Raw genomic sequence first — 23,948 nt, 5'->3', positions numbered from 1 at the left:
TCTCTGGAGCGAAGGAATGGGTCGAGACCCTTCTTCAGACTGATTGCAAGGGTTGTCTGTATTTGTAACTCAATGTCCTCGGGTCCTTGATTTCCCCTACTGTAAAGCAGCAAGTCACACGTTTAAATTGAGGGAGGAGGGGAAGGTATACAATAGGAGTCTGAGAGATATGCATTTTAACAGAAAGAGTTGTGGGTAAAAGATCCTATGCATTTACCCAATCGATTCCTCTCAAGATCTTATACACCGTGGTACAAAGTATTAACTGATTTAATGGATTAGCATTTGAAGCAAAGCTTGTCACTGTACATCAGTGCACGTGACAATATCAACCCTGTCCTTCAGACCTTGCAGCAAAGATCAGAGAAGTCTTGCAGCAAAGATCAGAGAAGCCTTGCAGCAGGGGAGGGAGTCGCACCGGTCACGTGTCGCGGGCCGGTCACGTGTCCCCGCCCCTCCAGCCGTGGGCTTCGCTCTGCATCATGGCGGCGCCGCCGTTGGCCGTTTACCTCTGGATGTGCGGCGCGGCGGTGACCGCCTCGGCCCAGACGGCATTCCCCCCCCACCGCACCGAGCTGCTGAGCATGCGGCCGGACCACACGTCGGCCAAAAAGGTTTACCTGGAGGACGGGATGCTGACGGTGGCCGAGGGCACCCGCTTCAAGCTGCTCCTCTACGGCAGCGGCCTGCGGCTCAGCGGGTTGCTGGGCGACCATGGTCACGGCCTCGCCTTCGTCGAGACGATTGGCGGCCAGGTCGGTCGCCAGGGTGACCACCAGCCGGGTCGCCAGGGCGACCGGAACGCCCGCTCGAACTGTCCGCAGGACTCGTCGGACGTCATCGTGCTGGGCCTGGCGGTGGACGAGCGCACGGCTGAGGTGGAAGTAGAGGTCCGCAGCTTCAGGAAGGGAGACACGGTCAAACACTACACCCTTTGCGCCCGAGTGGGAGGCCCCGCCGCCCAGGACTGGGTGCGCTTCGGCCGCCGCGACTTCCACCTGGTGCTGGTGGAGAAAGAGAAGACGACCAGCCTCAAGCTCAAGATCATGGTCGCCGTGCTCTTCGTCGGCCTCTCCACCCTCTTCAGCATCCTCAACGTCAGTCTGATGGCCCTGGATCCGGTGGAGCTGCGGGTCATCAAGAACAGTGGCACGGAGGAGGAGAAGAAATATTCGGAGCACATCGAGTCGGTGCGCAAACATGGGAATTACTTGCTGTGCACGCTGATGCTGGGAGATGTGCTAATGAACTGCTCCCTGGTCGTGTGGCTCTGCCAGATCATACAGGTCACCTGGCTGACTATCTTGGTCTGCACTGGATGCATCTTTTTCTTTGGCGAGATCATCCCTTACGCCGTCTGCTCCAGACACGGCTTGGCACTGGCCTCCAGCACCATCTGGGTGACTAAATTCTTCATGGTAATCACATTCCCGGCCTCCTATCCCCTCAGCAAACTCTTGGATCTGGTATTGCGCCAGGAGATAACTAATTTCTACACTCGGGAAAAGCTGATCGAAATGCTCAAGGTGACCGATCCTTACGACGGCCTGGTTAGAGAGGAGCTCAACATGATCGAAGGAGCTCTTGAGCTCAGGAGCAAAACGGTGGAGGACGTGATGACACCTCTGCGGGACTGCTTCATGTTGAGCTCTGATGCTATCTTGGACTTCGCCACCATGTCCGAAATCATGCAGAGTGGATACACGAGGATTCCTGTCTATGAGGGCGAGCGCTCAAACATAGTTGATATACTTTTCGTGAAAGACCTGGCATTTGTGGATCCAGATGACGGAATGTCTTTAGATATTATGACCAAGTTTTATAGCCACCCTCTGCATTTCGTATTTGATGATGCAAGACTGGCTGGGGTTCTGGAAGACTTTAAAAAAGGTGAGTCCAGACAGGTGAACAGCGCCTCACTATCAGCTTGGGTAGTAGTATGAACAGTCTGAAGAAAGGTTCCGAACCAAAACGTAGCCCATCATTTTTCTCCAGAAATGCTGCCTGATGTCTACCTTCAGAATGAACACTGAATTCTCCAATTTTAATTAATACCCTGCCCCTGTCCCCTTCCACCTATATCCATCCCTCTGGCTTTAAAATTCACTCCACTTCTCTCCTTATCTGGCACCCTTTTCATTTCTAGCCTTTGTCATGTATTCCACCAATCTACCAATCAAACCCACCTACCCGTAGAAACAAGGAAATGCAGATGCTGATTTACAACGAAGGACACAAATTGCTGGAGTAATTCAGTGGGTCAGACAGGATGCCTGGAGGACATGAATTAGTGACGTTTCGTATCGGTCCCTTATCGGACTTAGCCATGCTCTCTGGGGAGTGCAGCGTAGGTTTACAAGGTTAATTCTCGGGATGGCGGGACAGTCATATAGAAAACATAGACATAGAAACATAGAAATTAGGTGCAGGAGTAGGCCATTCGGCCCTTCGAGCCTGCACCGCCATTCAATATGATCATGGCTGATCATCCAACTCAGTATCCCGTACCTGCCTTCTCTCCATACCCTCTGATCCCCTTAGCCACAAGGGCCACATCTAACTCCCTCTTAAATATAGCCAATGAACTGGCCTCGACTACCCTCTGTGGCAGAGAGTTCCAGAGATTCACCACTCTCTATGCTGAGAGAATGGAGCGGCTGGGCTTGTACACTCTGGAGTTTGGAAGGATGAGAGGGAATCTTATTGAAACATATAAGATTGTTAAGGGTTTGGACACGCTAGAGGCATGAAACATGTTCACGATGTTGGGGGAGTCCAGAACCAGGGGCCACAGTTTAAGAATAAGGGGTAAGTCATTTAGAACAGAGGCGAGGAAACACTTTTTCTCACAGCGAGTTGTAAGTCTGTGGAATTCTCTACCTGGTGGAGGCCGGTTCTCTGGATACTTTCAAGAGAGAGTTCTTAAAGACAGCGGAATCAGGGGATATGGGGAGAAGGCAGGAACGGGGTACTGATAGGGGATGATCAGCCATGATCACATTGAATGGCGGTGCTGCCTCGAAGGGCTGAATGGTCTATTCCAGCACCTATTGTCTATTGTCTGTCTGTCCTGCTGAGTTACTCCTGCACTTTGCGTCCTTCACCTTACCTGTATCCACCTATCATTTGCCAGGATAGATACAAAAATAGGCCATTGTTAGCTGTTTGTTAGGTGAAAACGAGCTTTGCCCTGTCCCCTTTATTTTCCTTAAAGATTTTCTGGCTTTCTCCCCCTCAATTCAATCACTCTGAAGAGGAGTCCCAACGCAAAACATCACTGTCCTTTCCCTCCCTGGTGGTGCCTAACTCACCAAATTCTTCCAGCATTTTTATGTTTTGACATTGTGAGGGGCCCAGTTAGAGTAAACCAAGAGGACCTATTGCTCTTTGCACAGTGGTCAACAACAAGGATGTGAAAATTTAAAGTAATTGGTAGAAGAATTAAAGGGACGATGAGGGAAATAAATCTCCCAGAATTTGGCAGAACTTGGTGCCTGTAAGGATGATTGAGGTTGACATACCTATTGGATTTAAAAAAGCACACAAATGTGTTCTTCATAGTTCAGGACCTAGTGCTAGAATGTGCAGCTAGGTTGGTAGCTCTTTTTCAACGGTACCCGGGTGAGTTGGGACAAATCAGATCTGGTGTTGCTGTACAGTTTCTGTTATTCCTTAAATGTCATTAGTTTAGTTTATTGTCACGTGTACCGAGGTACAGTGAAATGCTTTTGTTGCGTGCTAACCAGTCAGTGTAAAGGCTATACATGATTACAATCAAACCATCACCAGTGTACAGATACAAGATAATGGGAATAGAAATTATGCTATTGGAGTAGAGATTTGAAAGAGTGGAAGGATTGTAATGCTTGATTGCAGATTTACTAGTGTGACCAGCATGCAGAGAGTGGCTTGGCTTGGGCGCTATCTTGTATTAAATGACAGTTAGCTGAGTTTCTAAGTCAATCAATGCCTTTGTACACTTTACTTTGGGAGAAATTTGCCACACAAAGTTCCAGTAATAGTCCTGCCATATTTAGAACTATGAAGATGAACATCAGAGCCGGAACCAGATAATTTCTGCTGCAGTGTTGTACTTGGCCCTGAGAGGAACTTATGAGCATTGCTTCTACTTCCAGCAACCCCACTTCGTCTCAGCGTCCACCCATTTGTTGCTGAATGCTGGTTCATGTCTTTGGCTATCTCAACGCCCTTATGGGTGGCCTTCCATCCTCTAACCAATGTAAATTTGAACATCCCAAGTTTTTCCATATCCTAACTTACACCAAGAATCTTTCATGTATCACCCAGTATTTGAGACGAATTACCACCTACTCTACCAGCATCTCAGGCTTAAAAATGTCTATGTGTTTTCTGCTGTAGTCCTGTCTCTGATACCTCCTCCAGGACTACAAAACATTGAAATCGCCGTTTAGTTTAGTTTAGTGATACAGCATGGAAGCAGGCCCTTTAGCCCACTGAGTCCACGCCAGCCAATGATAACGCATACACTTGTTCTATCCTACATAGTAGAGACAATTTTCAGAATCTAACTTGACTGCAAACCTGTATGTCTTTGGGATGTGGGAGAAAACCGGAGCTCCTGGAGATATCCCACGTGGTCACAGGGGGAAATGTGGAAACTGTGTACAGACAGCACCCATAGTCAGGATCGAACCCAAGACTCTGGCGCTGTGAGGCAGTAACTCCATTATTATCACTGACATGGGAAGCTAATGTAGACAGTATTTTAAAATAAAACATAGCATGCTCCACATGTGCTCTGGAATATCCTTGAGTCTGACTCGTGGGAGGCAACACCCTGTCCTCTTGTTTGTAGCCACAGAATCTCAGTCTCATCCCCCTAACTATTGAGTCTCTTATCGTTATTGCTCCGTCTGACTTCACCCTTTCCTTGCTGAACCGCAGAGCCGATTACGGTAACCTAGACCTACTTGGCTGATGTTGATGCCCTCTGAAAGATCACTACCCCTTCCAACAGTATCCAAAATAGACCGTTATTGAGGGGAGTGGCTACAGGGAAGCCCTGCACTGTCTGCTTATGCCCTTTGCCTTTCCTGGTGGTCACCCAGTATGCCTTTTGCCTTTCTTGGTGGTCACCCAGTTCCTGTTGCCTGCACCTTGGGTGTGATCACTTCACTAAAACTCCTATCTATGATACTTTCAGTATTCAAGGTGACCCTGACTGGATCTAACTCTGGCTCCAGTTCCTTGACATGGGGAGTCAAGAGCTGCAGCTGGGCATATTTTCCAGGGACCAGGGATACTGGAGATTTCCCTGATCTCCCACACCACTGCCCTACCTACCATTCCAACTACACTGTCTGGAGTAAAGGTAAAAAAAAACCTTGTCTGTTCTCACCTTTACCTGCACGGTGGTATAGCAACAGAGTTGCTGCCTTACAGGGCCAGAGTCCCAGGTTTGATCCTGACTGCGGGTGCTGTCTGTACGGAGTTTATACTTTCTCCCCATGACGGCGTGGGTTATCACTGGGTGCTCCGGTTTCCTTCCACACTCTAAAGACTACATGTTGTAGGTTAATTGGCTTTGTTGAAAATTGTAAATTGTCCCTAATGTGCAGGATAGTGTTAGTGAATGACGATCGCTGGTCGCAAGGACTCAGTGTGCAGATGGCTGTGTTTCCACTCTGTATCTAAACTAAACTGACTCTCTGCTCAGACCGAAGCCTCACAAACCAAATCCTCACCATTTATTTCTCAAACACTGGTCTTCAGCCTCAAACACAGCCACCCTCACAATGGGTGCTCCACGAGAGCCCAGCACCTTTTAAATACTCACCCAATTCACTATGCCTGTCAGGATCAGAAAGAAGTTAAGCCTTACTCTGCTCAGCACTTAAAGATAGCGGAGTCAGGGGATATGGGGAGAAGGCAGGAACGGGATACTGATTGGGGATGATCAGCCATTATCACAATTAATGGCGGTGCTGGCTCGAAGGGCCGAATGGCCTTCTTCTGCACCTATTGTCTATTGTCTACTGTCTATTGTCTATTGTCTACCATTTCTTTTGTATCGGTGATTTGAACTTAACAAGTGGAAAAACATGAAATGGAACTCATGTTTCACAATTTCACTAGAAATGTTTTGCTGCCACAGGTTGAGATAGTATTACTAACCTTAACAGGTTTTTATTAGTACAGTAAAACCTTGCAATAACAGATTTTGGTTATGGCAGACCGAGGCTCTAGTTGCACTGCCCGCCAGTTACCCAATGAGCTGGTGGGAGCGGAGAGGATGACGGCGCCGTGAGCACAGGACCTGTCCCTGGTACACCGTGTGTGGGCCCGGGTGCTCTGTGGTTCCCCAGCCTGTGAATTCCCAGTTGTTTATCCCCCACCATTGCTGTGTTTTTTCCCCCTGTGCCTTGGTTTAAACTTTACCCTACCCCCCCCAACACCCAACACCACCGGCAATATCGGACACCATTGCCTACCCCCCATGGTCCGTTGTAGCGAGGGTTTACTGTATTACTCATTTTTGTTCAAATTGACATCTCACTTATGTCCTGAAAATGTACTAATAAAAAGTACAAACATTTGACACCTGCTGCCTGAGAGGTTATTGGAGAAGAATCAATCAAGGTTTTTCGAGATGGGAACTGGAGATGCACCTGAGGAAAATAGTTTGTCAAGCTGTGGAAAAATATGAAAAGAATTGAAGTGCCAGATTGTTCCCAGTCTGGGGACTGACATGGATTCATTGGGCAGAAGGGTCTCCTTTGGTGCTGTAAAAATTGAATTATTCTAGGCTTTCTCTTTAACTTAAATGTGATGTCAACAGTCATTTTAAGCGGGAAGAAGACAGAGTGCTGGGTCACGCAGCATCTTAGGAGAACATGAATAGGCAATGTTTAGGGTCAGGAGCCTTCTTCAGACTGAATATTTCAGTCATTTTATGTTCATTCAACATTCTCATACCATGGAGGATTCTGAATAATAATATCTATTTAAAAAATAGCAAAAATAAAAATAGACAAACATCTTTCACATTCCTAAATTTAGGTTAAAACAACTTCTTTGACAGCAATCCAAAAATAGATCTGTTGCTATGGAAAATTCTAAACTATGTTTTGCTGTTGTTGTGATTATAGCAGTGGGGATAGTTAACTTGCAATGTTTGCTACTTTGACATTTTATTAATCTATAATGAATCATGTGTAGGAAGGAATGGCTGATGCTGGTTTATACCGAAGATAGACACAAAGTGCTGGAGTAACTCTGGGTCAGGCAGCATCTCCGGAGAAAAAGGATGGGTGACATTTCGGGTCAGAACCCTTCTTCAGACTTCATGAATCATTACATAAAACAAATGTAGATGTTGTTTCTCAGCCCAAGCATCAAATTGTGGAATTAACATAATTAAAATGTGAAGTTTGTAGTTCAGCTGGTGGAATGAATGCTATAAAAAAAAATGTTTACAGAATGTTTACAAAATCGTTGTAGTGTTTTAAAAGATTTGTTATTGTATTTTCTATGCCAGTACGATAACTGGCCAGTGTGACCATTCTTCAAATATGAAGCCAGTTAGTGAATGCGATGAGGTGCATAACATAGATAGACACAAACTGCTGGAGTAACTCAGCAGGTCAGGCAGCATCTCTGGAGAAAATGGATAGTTGCCATGGCCGTGTCTGGGTATTTTTAAAGCTGAGATTGACAGGTTCGTAATTACAAAGGACAAAGGGCAAAGGACATATATTGTCATGTACACCAGTTGGTGTAGTGAAATTTGAGTTGCCATTTGCAGCACACCAATAAAAATAAAACACAACATTAAAGAATTTAGCATTGAACATAAAAACATCCCCCCACAATGGTTCCCACTGTGAGTGAAGGCAACAAAGTCCAGACCTCTTCCTCTTGTTCACCCATGGTCGGGCCTATTGAAGCCTCCGCAGTTGCCGCAATGGCGGCCCGATGTTTCAGGCCCACTCGCCCGGATGATGGAGCCCCGGCGTCGGGAGAACATGCTCAGCGGCTTGGAGTGTCTGGAACGGCTGCTTCCTCCCCGGAGACCGCTGCTCCCGAAGTCCACAGGCCGCGCTGATTGGAGCTCCAACACTGGCGATCTCGGCAAAAGATCCCAGGCTCCGTGGTGTTTAAACCAAGTGCCGCCCGCGGCTGGCCACTCCGCAACCACAGCTCCGCGATATTGGAGTCGGCAGTCTCAGCACTCCGGAGCTTACCACACGGCAACCCGGGTAAAGCATCACCCGCTCCGTGATGGTGCTTCAGCGCTGTGTTGCCGCCGAAGCTGAGGTACTGGTCGGTCCTGGCAGGAAACGCCACTCCAGTCCCGTTGGCAGGCCGCGAGGAAGGGGCGAAGATGCGGCTCGGAGCAAAGACGCAGGTAGGGACTGAGAAATACAGTTTCCTCCTTCTTAATTAGTAAGGGTGTCAAAGGTTATGGGTAGAAGGCAGGAGAATGGGGTTGAGAAAGAAAGGTAGATCAGCAATGATTGAATGGTGGATTAGACTGGATTTGCTGAATGGCCTAATTCTGCTCCTATGACTTATGAACTGCTGAAAACATCTTGCCCTTATTCTGGGCTTCGAGGTTCGAGTCTGCGTCCAAACTGGTTTTCTATCAATGCACTGAGGATCTCCAGTCAAGGAAAATTATAATTTGTGCGAGCTTCAAGTCCCATCAGATGATGGGACCCTTACTAGACCTTAAATGCATGACATTTTAGAGAAACTGTGTTTTAGTTTAAAATTAGACGAGGTTTCTGTTACCCTTGGTATTTCTATCTTACACTTTGTTGGGCAAGGTTTTCAACACAGTGTAAGTCTATTTTGTCAGCGCCCTTGTTTGTTACTGCACCTCGTTCTGTCGAGAGAGGATGAAGTGCCAAGTCCCAGTTTTCCTGCGGTCTGCCACATTTATTGTTTGTGTTAGCTCAGACACATAGATTGCGTGGGACAGTTAGAAATTTTCAGTAAGACACTGGATTGAACATTGGATTAATTCCATCAACTGCAAAGGAAATGGATTAAGTATGTGAGCTATCCACATGCTCAGATCTCTCTCTTCTTTCCGCTTAGGTTTCTGTCCTCAGACCTGATTGATTAACTTCTAATGTGGCAGTTACAGTAATAATCTTACGTAGAGCTCCTCCATGTGTGCTTTTCTTTTCATCCTCGTGTACCTAAGGGAGTCAAAAACTACAGGATGAAATAATCCTGGATTGTTCAAAGGGCATGCAGATTTTTTTAAATGTGCTGAAGCAATGTGTTTTTCTCTGTACTGTGAGACCCATGTACATTCTGTAACAGGTGAAATGGGGTATCATAGAATTATGGTTAAGATACCAGAGTGAAATCCTGTGGATTGTTGAGCTGGAAACTTAGACTTTCGAGATACAGCATGGAAACAATCCCTTCAGCCCACCAAGTCAGCGATAAACAGCTATCACCCCTCACACTAATGCTATCCTATGCACTAGGGGCAATTTACCATTTTTACATCTTTGGAGTTTGGGAGGAAATCGGAGCACCCGGTGAAAACCCACACGGTCATAGGGAGAACGTGCAAACTCTGTACAGATAGCACCCGTGGTCTGCATCGAACCTGGGTCTCTGGCGCAGTAAGGCACTGGTGCTCCCCGAAGTGAAACATGAGTTTCAATCCAGTATGAAGTTGAGGAATTTAAATTCAAGTAATTAAATAAAGCTGTGGTGGGGGATGTGGTGTAGAATCTGGTTGGCTGATATTGTTCAGGATGAGAGATTATCATGAATCTGGCCTGTACATGACCCCCACATCCACTGCAGTGTGGTTGAATCTTAATAGCTATCCAAATAAAGAGCCACTCAGCTGAGGAGCAGGTACAGTGTACAGTAGAGATCCTATTCCTTAAACAAGTAAAAACAGACAAGAAAAAATATACTAATTTCTAGAGGGAATATAACCGAAGAGAGAATTTTTATACAATCTTGTTTACGTGCTCTTACTCTATAACAAAGTTAGAATGTAACTGGATAGAAAAAGTAAGACCTACTGCAGTATGGTAAATGTTTAACTATTGAGGAATAGGAAGAAAGTCATAGTCATACAGCACGGAAATAGGCCCTTAAAGCCCAACTCGTCCATGCCAATTAGGATGCCCCATCTAAACTAGCAATTAGTCTTTACCCCTCTAAACCTTTCCTATCCATGTGCTTGTCCAAGTGTCTCTTAATTGCTGTTATTGTACCTGCCTCAACTACCTCCTCTGGCAGCTCACTCCATATACCCACCATCCTCTGAGTGAAAAAGTTGTCCCTTGGGTTCCTATTAAATCTTTCTCCTCTCACCTTAAACCTTTATCCTCTGGTTACTGATTCCCCTACTGTGGGTAAAAGTCTCTGTGCATTCACCCTGTCAATTCCCCTCATGATTTAGCCACGTCTGTATGATCACCCCTTAGACCCCTGTATTGCAAGGAATGCAGTGCTAGTTTGCCCAATCTCTCCTTATTGCTCTGGCCCTCAAGTCGTAGCAATGTCCTCATAAATCTTCACTCTCTTTCCAGCTTAATTACATCTTTCCTATAGTGCAGTGTGCAAAACTGAACACAATGCAGTAAACCCTCGCTATTACGCACCATAGAGCGGGGAATGGTGTCCATTATTGACAATTGTCCGCTGTAACTGAGTATAATGTGACATTTCATGTGTAGAGACCCAAAAATAAAATATAAGCTGAGAACTGCACTGACAGAGGTGCCTTTTTTCAGCTGAAACATTAAAACAAAGCCTTACCTGCTCTAAGCCACAAAGCTGCAAGGTCTCAATACAGCAATACAGGCAGTGGTGGTGGCTGGCGTGGCACAGAAACTATGTGGTGGAAACTGGCGTTGACAGGCGCGGCTGAGGAAGCGTTGGCAGTCCGGCCTGGTTATGCAGTTCGGTAGGTCTCTCCTATAATCAAAATTTGTAATACAGAGATCTTTAAAAACAAGGGTTTACTGTACTCCAAATGTGGCCTCACCAACGTCTTGTATAACTGAAACAGAACATCCCAGCTACTATATTCAGAGGAGATTTACTAGAATGTTGCCTGGGTTTCAGCACCTAAGTTACAGAGAAAGATTGAACAAGTTATAATCTTTGGAGTGCAGAAGGTTAAGGGGGGACTTGATAGAGGTCTTTAAAATTATGAGAGGGATAGACAGAGTTGACGTGGATAAGCTTTTTCCATTGAGAGTAGAGAAGATTCAAACAAGAGGACATGATTTGAGAATTAAGGGACAAAAATTTAGGGGTAACATGAGTGGGAACTTCTTTACTCAGAGAGTGGTAGCTGTGTGGAATGAGCTTCCAGTGGAAGTGGTGGAGGCAGGTTCGATTTTATAATTTAAAAATAAATTGGACAGGGATATGGACGGGAAAGGAATGGAGAGTTATGGTCTGAGTGCAGGTAGATGGGACTAGGTGAGAGTAAGTGTTCGGCACGGACTAGAAGGGCTGAGATGGCCTGTTTTCGTGCTGTAATTGTTATATGGTTACTCAAAACCCTGATGGATGAAAGCTAATGTATCAATAACCTCGTTGACTACCTTATCTACCTGTGACACCACTTTCAGGGAACTGCAATTATATCCCTTTGCGCTACAACACTCCCAGGGCCCTGCCATTCACTGTGAGGGTTCTGCCCTGGTTTTCTTCCTAAAATGCAACATTGCACACTTATCTGCATTGAACTTCATTAGTCATTCTTGAGCCCACTTGCCCAGCTGATCAAGATCATGCTGTAATTTTTGATAACCCTCTTCTCTGTCTACATTACTACCTACTTTAGCATCATCTGCAAACTTACTAATCATGCCTTGCAAATTCTAAATCATTAATATAAACTACGAATAGCAAAGGGCCCAGCACTAATCGCTGAGGCACACCATAAAGACAGAATGGTTGAACGCTGCAAGTCTTGATAGTTATGACCATTGAATTGCTTACTGTTCGTGACAGAGGCAAAATCTTGAATGACCGGAACTCCATCCTGTACTGTTCCTGTTCAGAATGGTTGCTACTAAAAAATCGACCACCGATTAGCAGCCTAATTTCATCTAACCTGTCTGCTGATTTTGAGGAATGTTATTTATGGCATTCAAAAACAGAACCTTTTAAATGCCACTTACATTTCAGTCATAAAATTATATTGATCAAACAAGATCTCTATGTTAGAACAAAGAACAGTACCATGATGCCAATGCAAACTAATTATATCTGCTTGCACATGGTCCCTATCCCTCTATTCCCTGCCTGTTCAATTAACTGTCAAAGTGCCTCTGAAATATTGCCTTCATATCTGGTTTAACCACCTACCCAACAACACATTTAAGGTATGTACCCGAGTTCAGAAAAGTACAGGTCAGAAACAAGCCCTTTAGTCCGTGTCTGTGCCAGACATGATCCAAGTTAAACTATTCTCTGCCTGCACAAGATCCATATCCCTCCATTCCCTATATATCCATCTAAAAGCCTCTTAAATGCCCCAATCATATCTGACTCCTCCACCATCCCTGGCAGTGCATTCCAAGTACCAGTTACCTTCTGCTAGAGTTTTGGTCCCCTAATTTGAGGAAGGACATTCTTGCTATTGAGGGAGTGCAGCGTAGGTTACAAGGTTAATTCCTGGGATGGCGGGACTGTCATATGCTGAGAGAATGGAGCGGCTGGGTTTGTACACTCTGGAGTTTAGAAGGATGAGAGGGCATCTTATTGAAACATATAAGATTGTTAAGGTACACAAAATTGCTGGGGAAACTCAGCGGGTGCAGCAGCATCTATGGAGCGAAGGAAATAGGCGACGTTTCGGGCCGAAACCCTTCTTCAGACTAAGATTGTTAAGGGTTTGGACACGCTAGAGGCAGGAAACATGTTCCCGATGTTGGGGGAGTCCAGAACCAGGGGCCACGGTTTAAGAATAAGGAGTAAGCCATTTAGAACGGAGACGAGGAAACACTTTTTCTCACAAAGAGTTGTGAGTCTGTGGAATTATCTGCCTCAGAGGGCGGTGGAGGCTGGTTCTCTGGATCCTTTCAAGAGAGAGCTAGATAGGGCTCTTAAAGATAGCGGAGTCAGGGGATATGGGGAGAAGGCAGGAACAGGGTACTGATTGGGGATGATCAGCCATGATCACATTGAATGGCGGTGCTGGTTCGAAGGGCCGAATGGCCTACTCCTGCACCTATTGTCTATTGCTTTAATGAAGTTCAAAGTGACCATCCCGCTCTTTACTCTGTGCTTCTATTTAGTTTAGTATAGTTTAATTTATCATCACGTTTACCGAGTACAAGAAAAGCTTTTTTGTCGCGTACTATCCAGTCAGAGGAACGACTATACAAGATTACAATTGAGCCGTGCACAGTGTACAGATACAGGATAAAGGGAATAACTTTTAGTGCAAGATAAAAGCCCAGTAAAGTCAGATTAAAGATGTATGTAGTCATGGGCTGCATGGGCCTCCTAACTATGTACTTAAAGTATCCTTGTACAACTCTATACAACTTGTATAACAATATGTACAACTATATAATTTTGTTTCTGTGATACCTTTACAACTCTGTCATTTAATTTACATTGTCTTTCCTTGTTCTTTCTGTGAACCTTTTTTTTGTTTATTTTGCATTCAGTGGGCTCTTACTATTCTCTTTTATTTAAATTTTAATTTAACTATTTCTTTAAAAACAATTTTTTTAAAATTAACTATTCTCCTTGTGCCCCAAAATTTAGTATCAACTAAAAATGTTGTGATTTCAAACGGCACACTTGTATCTTTTCATCTATCAAAAAGGCAGTGATCCCAGAACTATCCTTTGTGGATCATAACTGTTCATTACTTGAAATTAATAATATCTACTGCAATCCTTTCATCAAACTTTTAAGTTATCTTATCAAAAGATTGCACTGTTGCACCTTGAGTGATAATGATTAATACTCTGTGCCATATTTAATAGTAAAGACTGATTTCCTCTGGTGTATTGAACCAAGTTGCAGATGTTGTATGAAAGCGCAACGTTTCTCTTGGGAATTGAGTTGCTATAAGAGAAGAGGAAACAGAAGAAGCTTCTTTGTGGTTCATCACATAACAGATCATCAAGGAGAGAATGAAAATAAATTCTGGAAAATACTGCTCGTAGCAAGATTTAGAAGTTTTGAAATGGTCGATGAACTGAGTGAGATTAATTTCTTGTTTGAGTCTTTGTAAGAGTTTTTCCTTAAATAAACATGCATTTACATCGAAGATAGACACAAAATGCACGAATAACTCGGCGGGTCAGGCAGAATCCCTGGAGACCACTGGTAGGTAGAGTTTTGGGTCAGAACTGTGAGTATGAAGAAGGGTTGTGACCCGAAACGTCACTTACCCATGGTCTCCAGGGATGCTGCCTGACCTGCTGAGTTACTCCAGCATTTTGTGTCTATCTTTGGTATAAACCAGCATCTGCAGTTAATACATTTTCCTCAAGTGTATTAACAATCCCATTCATAATGATCAGCAGGATCTGATTGGTTAGCCCATACAAACCTATGTTAGCCTTGCAGATGCTATTCTGTTCAGGTCAAATTTCGGATTGCAAGCTTTAATTCTACAGAGAGGGTCTGAATTATAACTACTTGAATGAACAGTTTTCAGTAGCTGTCCAAGCAATATCCACTTTGATGCAATGCATAAAACAAAACTTTTACGAGGTGACTATTCCTCTGGTGATGACTGTACAGCTGTGCGGTTCACATCTGTCGTCTTTGAGTCCTCTCTGAGTTCTGCAAATGTTCAATTTAATTAAACCTATTTCATTTGACGCTTTTAAAGATTGTTTCTGCTTCTTCGGCATGGATAAAAAAATATATCTATGAATGATGTTGAGGTTTGCAAGTTACTATGTATCCATTTCAACTTCATTTCAATGATGTGAAGTATCAAGAATTGAATACGATGAAATGATCCTTTGGTCTCAGTGGCAGAGAAATGTTTGATTTGCACTTTATGCATAAGTGGTCACATTGCTTTATTTTCTGTTCGGTTGCTATTTAGAAGCCCCCTTTCCTCCCACCCCATGTTATTTGAGGCTGGTAAGATCCCAGAGGCCTTTCTGTTGCATCTTTAACAAATTCCTTGTTTCAGACAGTATTTTCAGTCGACAGGTTTATTCCATTCATAATAACTGGTCATCGCTTTTGAATTAAAACCTACAATCTAAAATTTGTTGTTTTCTGTGTGGTGGGCGTATTCTTAATATAGATAATGGCAAGGCACTAGGGATGTTCTTTTGATTAAAATCTGTGGCTTGCTGATGTAAGGAGGCACAGTGGCACAGCAGTAAAGTTGCTGCCGTCCAGCATCAGAGACTCATTACTTGCTGATATTGCTAGGCCTCATCAGATAAGTATCAACTTATCTGATACCTTTCTCAATCTGTTTCTGTTGATGTTAACCGTAGCAGGTATTTAACTCGGTGATAAATACTTCAGCCTTTCATACAGTTTGCTTATTCTATCAAACTCTCCTCGTGAGGATTTAATTTTCCATTGCTCTCTTGTCCTAGTTCTTATGTCCTTACAATGCAACAAACATTAAAATTCCTGCAATAATTCTTTATTTTTGGAAGTTTAGTTTAATTTATTGTCACATGTACTGAGGTACAGTGAAAAGCTTTTTATTGCGTGCTAACCAATCAGTAGAAATACCTTACATGGTTCCAATCAAACTGTCCACAGTGTACAGATACATGATAAAGTGAATAACGATTAGTGCAAGATAAAGTCCTTTAAAGTCCAATTAAAGATAGTCTGACTGTCTTCAATGAGGTAGATGGTAACTCATGACTGCTCGCCAGTTGTTGGTAGGATGGTTCAGTTGCCTGATAACAGCTGGGAAAAAACCCCATCTCTGAATCTGGAGGTATTTGGTTTCACACTTCTGTACCTTTTGCCTGATGGGAGAGGGGAGAGGGGAGAAGAGGGAGTGACCGGGGTGAGACTCGTCTTTGATTATGCTCGTGGCCTCGCCGAGTCAGCGTGTTGTTTATGGAGTCTTTTGAAGGGAGGTTGTTTTTTGTGATGGTCTGGGCTGCATCTACAATTCTCTTGCCTGAAATGTGTTTTTTTTAAAGTAGAGCATGAGCATTACCTAACCTGGGTTCATCAAATGGCCTGTTTTTGTAATCTACTTACTTGATTCTCTCCTCTGAAAGCTACCATTGAATCCATTCCCCCACCCCTTAAGATGATGCATTTCAGATTGCAGCAACTTGTTAGGTTTGAAAATATTTTCTTTATGTTGCCTCAGTTTCTTTTATCAATTATAATATCAAAGGCATTTTTTTTTATTAGTCACATTCACAGGTGTAGTGAAGTGAAATGCTTTGTGCCGTTTTGCAGCACACAAAAAAAGAATACAGACATAACACCAATGAGAGTCTTAAACACAAAGAACATCCCCCCACAATGGCTCCCACCATGAGGGAAGGCACAAAGTCCAGTCCCCAACCCCAGTTCACCTATAGTCGGACCTATTGAGGCCTCCACAGTTGCCTCTACGGAGGCCCGATGTTCCTGGCCGTTCTCGCCGGGTGATGTTGCTCCGGCGTCAGGAGAATCCTCACAGCGGCCTGGGAACCCTGGAACGGCCGCCTCCGTACTGGAGGCCGCGGCTTCCGAAGCCGACAAGGCCGCGATCTGTATCTTCTGGTTACCAACCCGTGCTGTTGTAGAATTTCCCTGGATTAAACTCAACAGTTCAAACCCAAATCAGAGTGTTGAGTAAAGTGGAATAACTGAAGAAAGATGGGGTTTACAAGCACGAGAAGTGATTTTGGAGGAAATATTTATTAAAAAGTAACAATATTTATTAAAGAGTAACAATATTTATTAAAGAGTAACAACGATCCAAAAATGCATCCAAATGGGGATAAGCAATTTTAGAAACGGAAAATTTATGACACAAACAGTAGAATAGTCTGAAGAAGGGTCCTGACCTGAAATGTTGCCTTACCCTCTGAGTTACTCCAGCACTTTTTTTAGGCAGTACAGTTGATATTGTTATTGAGGAATGGTCTGAATAACGCTTGAAGAAGGAAAAATTAACAACTTTTTTAATACATTTTGAATAAATGGAAAAGATGCATCCAGCTTTACTTAAACTGAAAGCAGAATATCAAATGACATAAGGAATTCTATGCAATAGGCAATTTACGTTAGTTAAATAAACAATATTAAATGGGTAAGGTGCTGAGAGGACCAACTGAGTAAATGTATGAGACAAGTGGTGGAAAATCGAAGAGAAGAAAATAAACCAACTCCAACTTAAAGTAAGAAATTGAGTAACATAGCTAAATTATATTTCCTTGTCATGGTCAGTTTACTAGCCAATACCGGAAAGATGGGAGGGAGAGAGAAAGTGCAAAAAAAGGAGAGCTGCTGGAGGAACAGGTCAGGAATTTTTTGGAGGATGTAACCAGAAAGATGGACAAGGGAGAGCCAGTGGATGTAGTGTACCTGGACTTTCTGAAAGCCTTTGATAAGGTCCCACATCGGAGATTAATGGGCAAAATTAGAGCACATGGTATTTGGGGTAGGGAGCTGACATGGATAGAAAATTGGTTGTCAGACAGGAAACAAAGACTAGGGATTAACGGGTCCCTTTCAGAATGGCAGGCAGTGACTAGTGGGGTACCGCAAGGCTCGGTGCTGGGACCGGAGCTATTTACAATATTTATTGATTGTTTAGATGAAGGGATTAAAAGTAACATTAGCAAATTTGCAGATGACACAAAGCTGGGTAGGTAGTTTGAACTGTGAGGAGGATGCTATGAGGATGCAGGGTGACTTGGACAGGTTGGGTGAGTGGGCAACGGCATGGCAGATGCAGTTTAATTTGGATAAATGTGAGGTGATTATCCACTTTGGTGGCAAGAACAGGAAGGCAGATGATTATCTGAATGTTCTCAAGTTTGGAAAAAGGGAACAGACAATAGACAATAGGTGCAGGAGTAGGCCATTCGGCCCTTCGAGCCAACACCACCATTCAATGCGATCATGACTGATCATCCCCAATCAGTACCCCGTTCCTGCCTTCTCCCCATATCCCTTGACTCCGCCATCTTTAAGAGCCGTGTCTAGCTCTCTCTTGAAAGTATCCAGAGAACTGGCCTCCACCGCCCTCTGAGGCAGGGAATTCCACAGACTCACAACTCTCTGTGTGAAAAAGTGTTTCCTCATCTCTGTTCTAAATGGCTTACCCCTTATTCTTAAACGGTGGCCCCTGGTCCTGGACTCCCCCAACATCGGCAACATGTTTCCTGCCTCTAGCATGTCCAAACCCTTAACAATCTTATATGTTTCAATAAGATACCCTCTGATCCTTCTAAACTCCAGAGTGTACAAGCCCAGCCGCTCCATTCTCTCAGCATATGACAGTCCCACCATCCCGGGAATTAACCTTGTAAACCTACGCTACACTCCCACAATAGCAAGAATGTCCTTCCTCAAATTAGGGGACCAAGATGGACCTGCTGCATTTGACCCATATTCCTCTAATCGTATTGCTGTGTAATTAGACCCATACACAGGAGTAACAATTCATAGTCCTTTATTGTAACACAAGCTGAGGATGCTATCGTCTCCGTAGTCAGCATCAAGTCTGACCGTGAGATGGTGAAGTACCGTTATCAGTAGTCCGGGGTAGGGATGAAGATCCGGACTGGACTACATAATGGAATGTGCAGCAGGCATAACATGCGTGGTACACAAAATTGCTGGAGGAACTCAGCGGGTGCAGCAGCTCCATAGATGCTGCTGCACCCGCTGAGTTCCTCCAGCAATTTTGTGTACCTTCGATATTCCAGCATCTGCAGTTCCCTTTTGAACAATAATATGCGTGGTGATAGATATAGTAAAGGTAGGCTAATATAGTTAATCTATACGTATCCTATCCATGTGCCTGCCCAAATGTTTCAATTTGATGTGTATTTCAATTCAATACAATGGGCAGGAAGGAACTATAAAGAGAAACTGGATAAAAAGTAAACCTTTATTATTTGCAAAGAAACTCTGCAAAACAGCACAATGTTGACCCACAGGATAGGGATGTTGTTTAAAAAGAGATTGTAAAATTGATTGAACAGGGCTAAGCTACTTCATACCATACCTATGAGAATTCCTCCTCATAGGCTCCAAATCCACACTCAGCAAAATCAATAACCCCACTCTCACCATCGACGGCACCACTGCCTCCCCATCTCCCCAGGCCCGCAACCTTGGCGTGATCTTTGATTCCACCCTCTCCCTTGAGCCTCACATCCGCCATGTCATTAAAACCTCCTTCTTTCACCTCCGCAACATCGCCAAAATCAAACCCTCTCTCACTCCTCCCGCTGCTGAAAGACTCATCCATGCCTTCATCTCCTCCCGACTGGACTACTGCAACTCACTTCTCCTTGGCATCAGCTCCACCTACATCAACCGACTCCAACTGGTCCAGAACGCAGCCGCCCGACTCATCATCCACACCAAATCCTGGCATCACATCACTCCAGTCCTCAAACAACTTAACTGGCTTCCCATCTCCCACCGGATCACCTACAAAATCCTGGTCCTCACCTACAAAGCCCTCCACCATCTGGCCCCCCCATATCTCACTGATCTCCTCTCCCCCTACCAACCCTCACGGTCCCTCAGATCCACATCAGCCGGTCTCCTCTCCATCCACAAATCCAACCTCCGCAGTTTTGGGGACAGAGCCTTCTCCAGGGCAGCTCCCAGGCTCTGGAACTCCCTCCCCCAACCGATCCGCAATTCCGTGTCCCTCACCATCTTCCAGTCCCGCCTCAAGACCCATCTCTTCACCTCTGCCTATCCTTAGCCCCACGTCCCCCTCCCTTTTCATCTGTGCTTGAATTGCCTCATATTGTGTTTTGAATTGAATTCTGTCTTTAATTTGTGTACTAGTCATGTCTCTACTATTTATTTCATTCCGCTTACATGTTTTTCCTCTACTTGCTAAATTTTTGTAAGGTGTCCTTGAGACTCTTGAAAGGCGCCCATAAATAAAATTTATTATTATTATTATTATTATTATTATTATATTACCATATGACATAGAAGGCCATTTGAATGTGCCAGCTCCTAGAGTTATCCAATCTCCCAATTATTTCCACGTCCTCTTACACATGTCCACTTACAGCCCCTGATTCTCCGAACACCACCTACACCAGGGGTAAGGTACAACAGCCAATGTCAGCTACATGTCATTATGATGTGGGAGGAAGCCCAGAGCATTTGGGGAGAGGTGGTGGGAATGGTGAGGTGAGACATGTGGTCTCGGAGAGACTGCAAACTTCACACACAAACTGGAGATCAGGGTTGAACTTGGGTCTCTGGAGCAGGGAGGCAGCTGCAATACAGATAAACCTTGTTAGGGGAGGGCAATGGTGAAAGTTATTGCTGATTGTTCGCTATAACTAGGAGGAGTAAATATGTACAGTTTTGGAAAAACAGCCAATAAACATACACTGAACAAGACACAATGTAGAATCTACACTGAACTTTAATGAAAATGCACTTGCTTCTTTATTCCCAATGCGAACAGACACCTCGGTTACAACAGATTTTGTCCACTATAACCAGAATCTGTTATAAAGAGGTTTGTAATAATGAAGGTAGACCGTATTTGCAATGCCACTGTGCACTGGTCAATATAGGGAGCCCCGGAAGCATAGCATTGCATGCAAATAGAGGGTTTTTGCATTTCTATACTAACTTTCATGGAATAAATATTTATATTAGTACTTTCCATTCAAAATGTTTACATCAAAAATATTGCTCACTTCTGGACAGAAAATGTATACTTCAACAGAATTTGCAATGCAGTACAAATAAATCTCCTTCAGCATTGCTTATACAGTATCTTGTTGTTTGAAAGAAATTCTGACCTTAATGTGAGGTCTGTGCAGTGGAATTTTGTTTTCAGAGATAAATTGTAATTTGGTGCCTTCTGTTGGGCAGCTATGGAATTCAGCAACTGTAGTGTCATCAAGCCGACTGAACCACAATTAATTTGGAGCAGTTCTCATATCTAGCAAACCACTAAGTAAAATGTACTGATTATTTTGAAAGCTCAAATATTTGGCAGAAATCTAAATTAAGACGAGGATAACATCATGACACAAAGCTAAAACTTAGATTATCTCAAACTTTAAAATATCTTCATCACTGTCCTACCATGGAATTTTCAAATTTTATCCTGTATGATACTACAGAGATTTTTTTTCAGGGCAAATGGAACAATCTGATTGTATATAATTGATACCCATTAGCGTCTCGAACATTTTCAGTGGTTGTTATATCACAAAAACTATAGGGAAATTAAAATGCACATCAAATCAACAGTTCTATGCTGACTGTGTCTGAAGATTTTATGAAAAATTCAGATGACGGAGGAGCAACTTAACACAGTACGACTGCTGGAATTCTGTGTTTAACTGCATGCCAGGGTATCCGAAGGTGCTGAAAGTTTTACAATGAATAGTGACAATGCTGACAGTTTCACCATTAATGCAACAGCAGATACCAAGACAGTGTCTTCAGGTAAAACATGGAAAGGAAGGGAGCTTCTTCACACAGTTGAAATGCTTTTTAATGCTTTTCTATATGATTACTGAAGGAAGTTTTAACTCCAATGTGGTAGTAGGTTAGAAAGGATTACTGAATGAGAATGATATTGAAATAGCTACAACATTAAGGGGGCAGCACTGTGGCACAGCGGTGGAGTTGCTGCCTTACAGCGTCAGAGATACGGGTTTGATCCTGGCCGTGAGTGCTGTCTGTAAAGAGTTTGTATGTTCTCCCCGTGACCAGCATGGGCTTTCTCCGGGTACTCCGGTTTGCTCCCACGCTCTAAAGAGTACAGGTTTATGTTAATTGTCTTTGGTAAAATTGTAAATTCTCCCTAGTGTGTGTAGGATAGTATTAATGTACGGGGTGGTCGCTGGTCGGCACGGACTCAGTGGGCCGAAGGGCCTGTATCTTTAAACTAAAAAACTTGAACTAAACTAAACTAAAATTAAGATGGAGCAGAAGTGATGCTGATGACTGATTCCATTAACAGTAGATACCCTAAATCCCAAATCTGAACTTTATTAGAACTATATAACTGAGCTATCTGTCTCATTTATTGCTTGTTGTTTATCGTTGCTGAAGTTATGATGGGTCCTCTTCTCTGTGTTTATCTTCAGGTAAATCTCATCTGGCAATTGTACAGAAAGTCAACAATGAGGGAATAGGCGATCCTTTCTATGAAGTGCTGGGTATTGTCACATTGGAAGATATAATTGAAGAACTAATAAAATCAGAGATCCTGGATGAAACAGACATATACAGTATGTACTGCTTCTTGTCACTGTCTTCTGGAATGATTGAACAGCTTACTTTGTTAATATTTGCAGTGCATTTAATGAAATAACACTATTTTTCTTCTGTGGTGCTGCCAGACTGCAATTTTCCTTTCAGCTATTTTTTAATGAATTCAATAGGTGTAGATCTTGACTAAAACCTTTCACCTTCCTACTCAATGAGCCGCAGTCCAACTTCAAGATATTATTGTTGCAATGTTGGCAACGTGACTTCTTATATTTTCCACACACTTTTGAATGGCATTATAAATGTACCTAATGAGGCTGAACCTGCCCATTGCATCTGAGATGCATCATTGTTGTTAGGAAATTGATGCTTCTTTTGCAGGGGATTTTTGTAGTGCACCTCTTTTATTTCCCCAAGTGTTGATTGTTTAGTGCATTTAAGTTAATTAATGAAATATAGGGTGGGGTCTTGGTTTTGACCCAGATTATGGCACATATAGCTCTACAATCATCATGCGTGATTGATCTGTCACCATCACTCATCAGTTAGTGGTGTAAGGGACATCTTTATCAATTGGTGTTCAACTCGTATTGGGTTATATCAACAGCATTTTTCTAAGTATGGTGAGTCATCATAAAATCTGTGGATACATTAAAATGTATAATCACTGAGTGTAAATCTACAATATACATTTTTCCTAATTTAAAAAAATTTGGAGACAAGATGGAGGACGAGGGCAGAGTAGGTGGTATAATAAGAGTCCAGAATATTTTTTAATACATCAGCTAATTTTAGAAAATCTGAGAGTACAGTTAGTCCCTGCTCAAACATCCAAGGGATGTATTCATGTTTTCTGATGGCAATCCACGTTTGCAAGATTCGTCAATCTGATGGTGTTGTTGGAATTTTGATTTTTACATTGTCGCTTAGCCGAATTTGAAGACAGCAGAAGTAAAGGAGGCCCGGAAAATTGTGGAGCAACTTGCCGAGACGTGTGAAATTTTGACACAGTAAATGACAGCAGCAAATCCAAGGAGAATCCATCCACACCTTTGCTTAATTGTTCCATGCTTGTCATTGACTTCAACTTCAGAATTCCCGTGTGTTCTTCTGAATATGCAAGCGATTCTGGCTGTCATTTCTTATGCGGCTTTTTCACGGGGCGACTTGACGCAAGATGTAACCAGAGTGAAGTGGTCGTGGTCTAGCACGATATCACACGATATAATGGGGGGTAGATAAAGAGTTCCCACGCTACTCGGCATTTCTGTTATTTGTGCGAGTGACTTGTCCGTCTCCCGAGCTTTCCCGTTAAATCTTGAATGAACATTGTGAAGTGTTGTTAAATCATCACATGGCACAAATGATGTCACTTTTTTTTCACACACTATAAATATCCTCCCTTGGTTGAATTGGCTCATTTGGAGACATGTTTTACTGTGTATGTGGGAGACACAGATGGACTGAGCACAGTACCTCGGTCTTACTGTGTGTGGGAGAGGGGGAGAAAGAGACGTACACTCACAGAGGCAGAGTCTCTCAGCCTGTGTAAGAGGGAGGGAGGG

At 43.5% G+C, this 23,948-nt stretch overlaps 1 protein-coding gene across 2 annotated transcripts in view; it reads left to right on the top strand.

The window, feature by feature from the left end:
* The first annotated feature begins 432 nt into the window (after positions 1 to 432).
* Positions 433 to 23,948, top strand: part of cnnm1 (cyclin and CBS domain divalent metal cation transport mediator 1) — a 57,014-nt gene continuing 33,498 nt past the window's right edge. For both annotated transcript variants that reach the window (XR_004414187.1, XM_033034067.1), the window contains exons 1-2: positions 433 to 1,890; positions 22,260 to 22,403. Coding sequence is in view for 1 of the 2 variants with exons in the window: in XM_033034067.1 (XP_032889958.1) it covers positions 483 to 1,890; positions 22,260 to 22,403 (1,552 nt within the window). In the remaining variant the exon portion in view is untranslated. The remainder of the gene's footprint in view (positions 1,891 to 22,259; positions 22,404 to 23,948) is intronic.

The sequence above is a fragment of the Amblyraja radiata genome, chromosome 15 (assembly GCF_010909765.2).
Source record: "Amblyraja radiata isolate CabotCenter1 chromosome 15, sAmbRad1.1.pri, whole genome shotgun sequence".
Lineage (NCBI taxonomy): Eukaryota > Metazoa > Chordata > Chondrichthyes > Rajiformes > Rajidae > Amblyraja > Amblyraja radiata.
The sequence above is the reverse complement of the archived record's forward strand: the minus strand, read 5'-3'. Positions and strand labels throughout refer to the sequence as shown.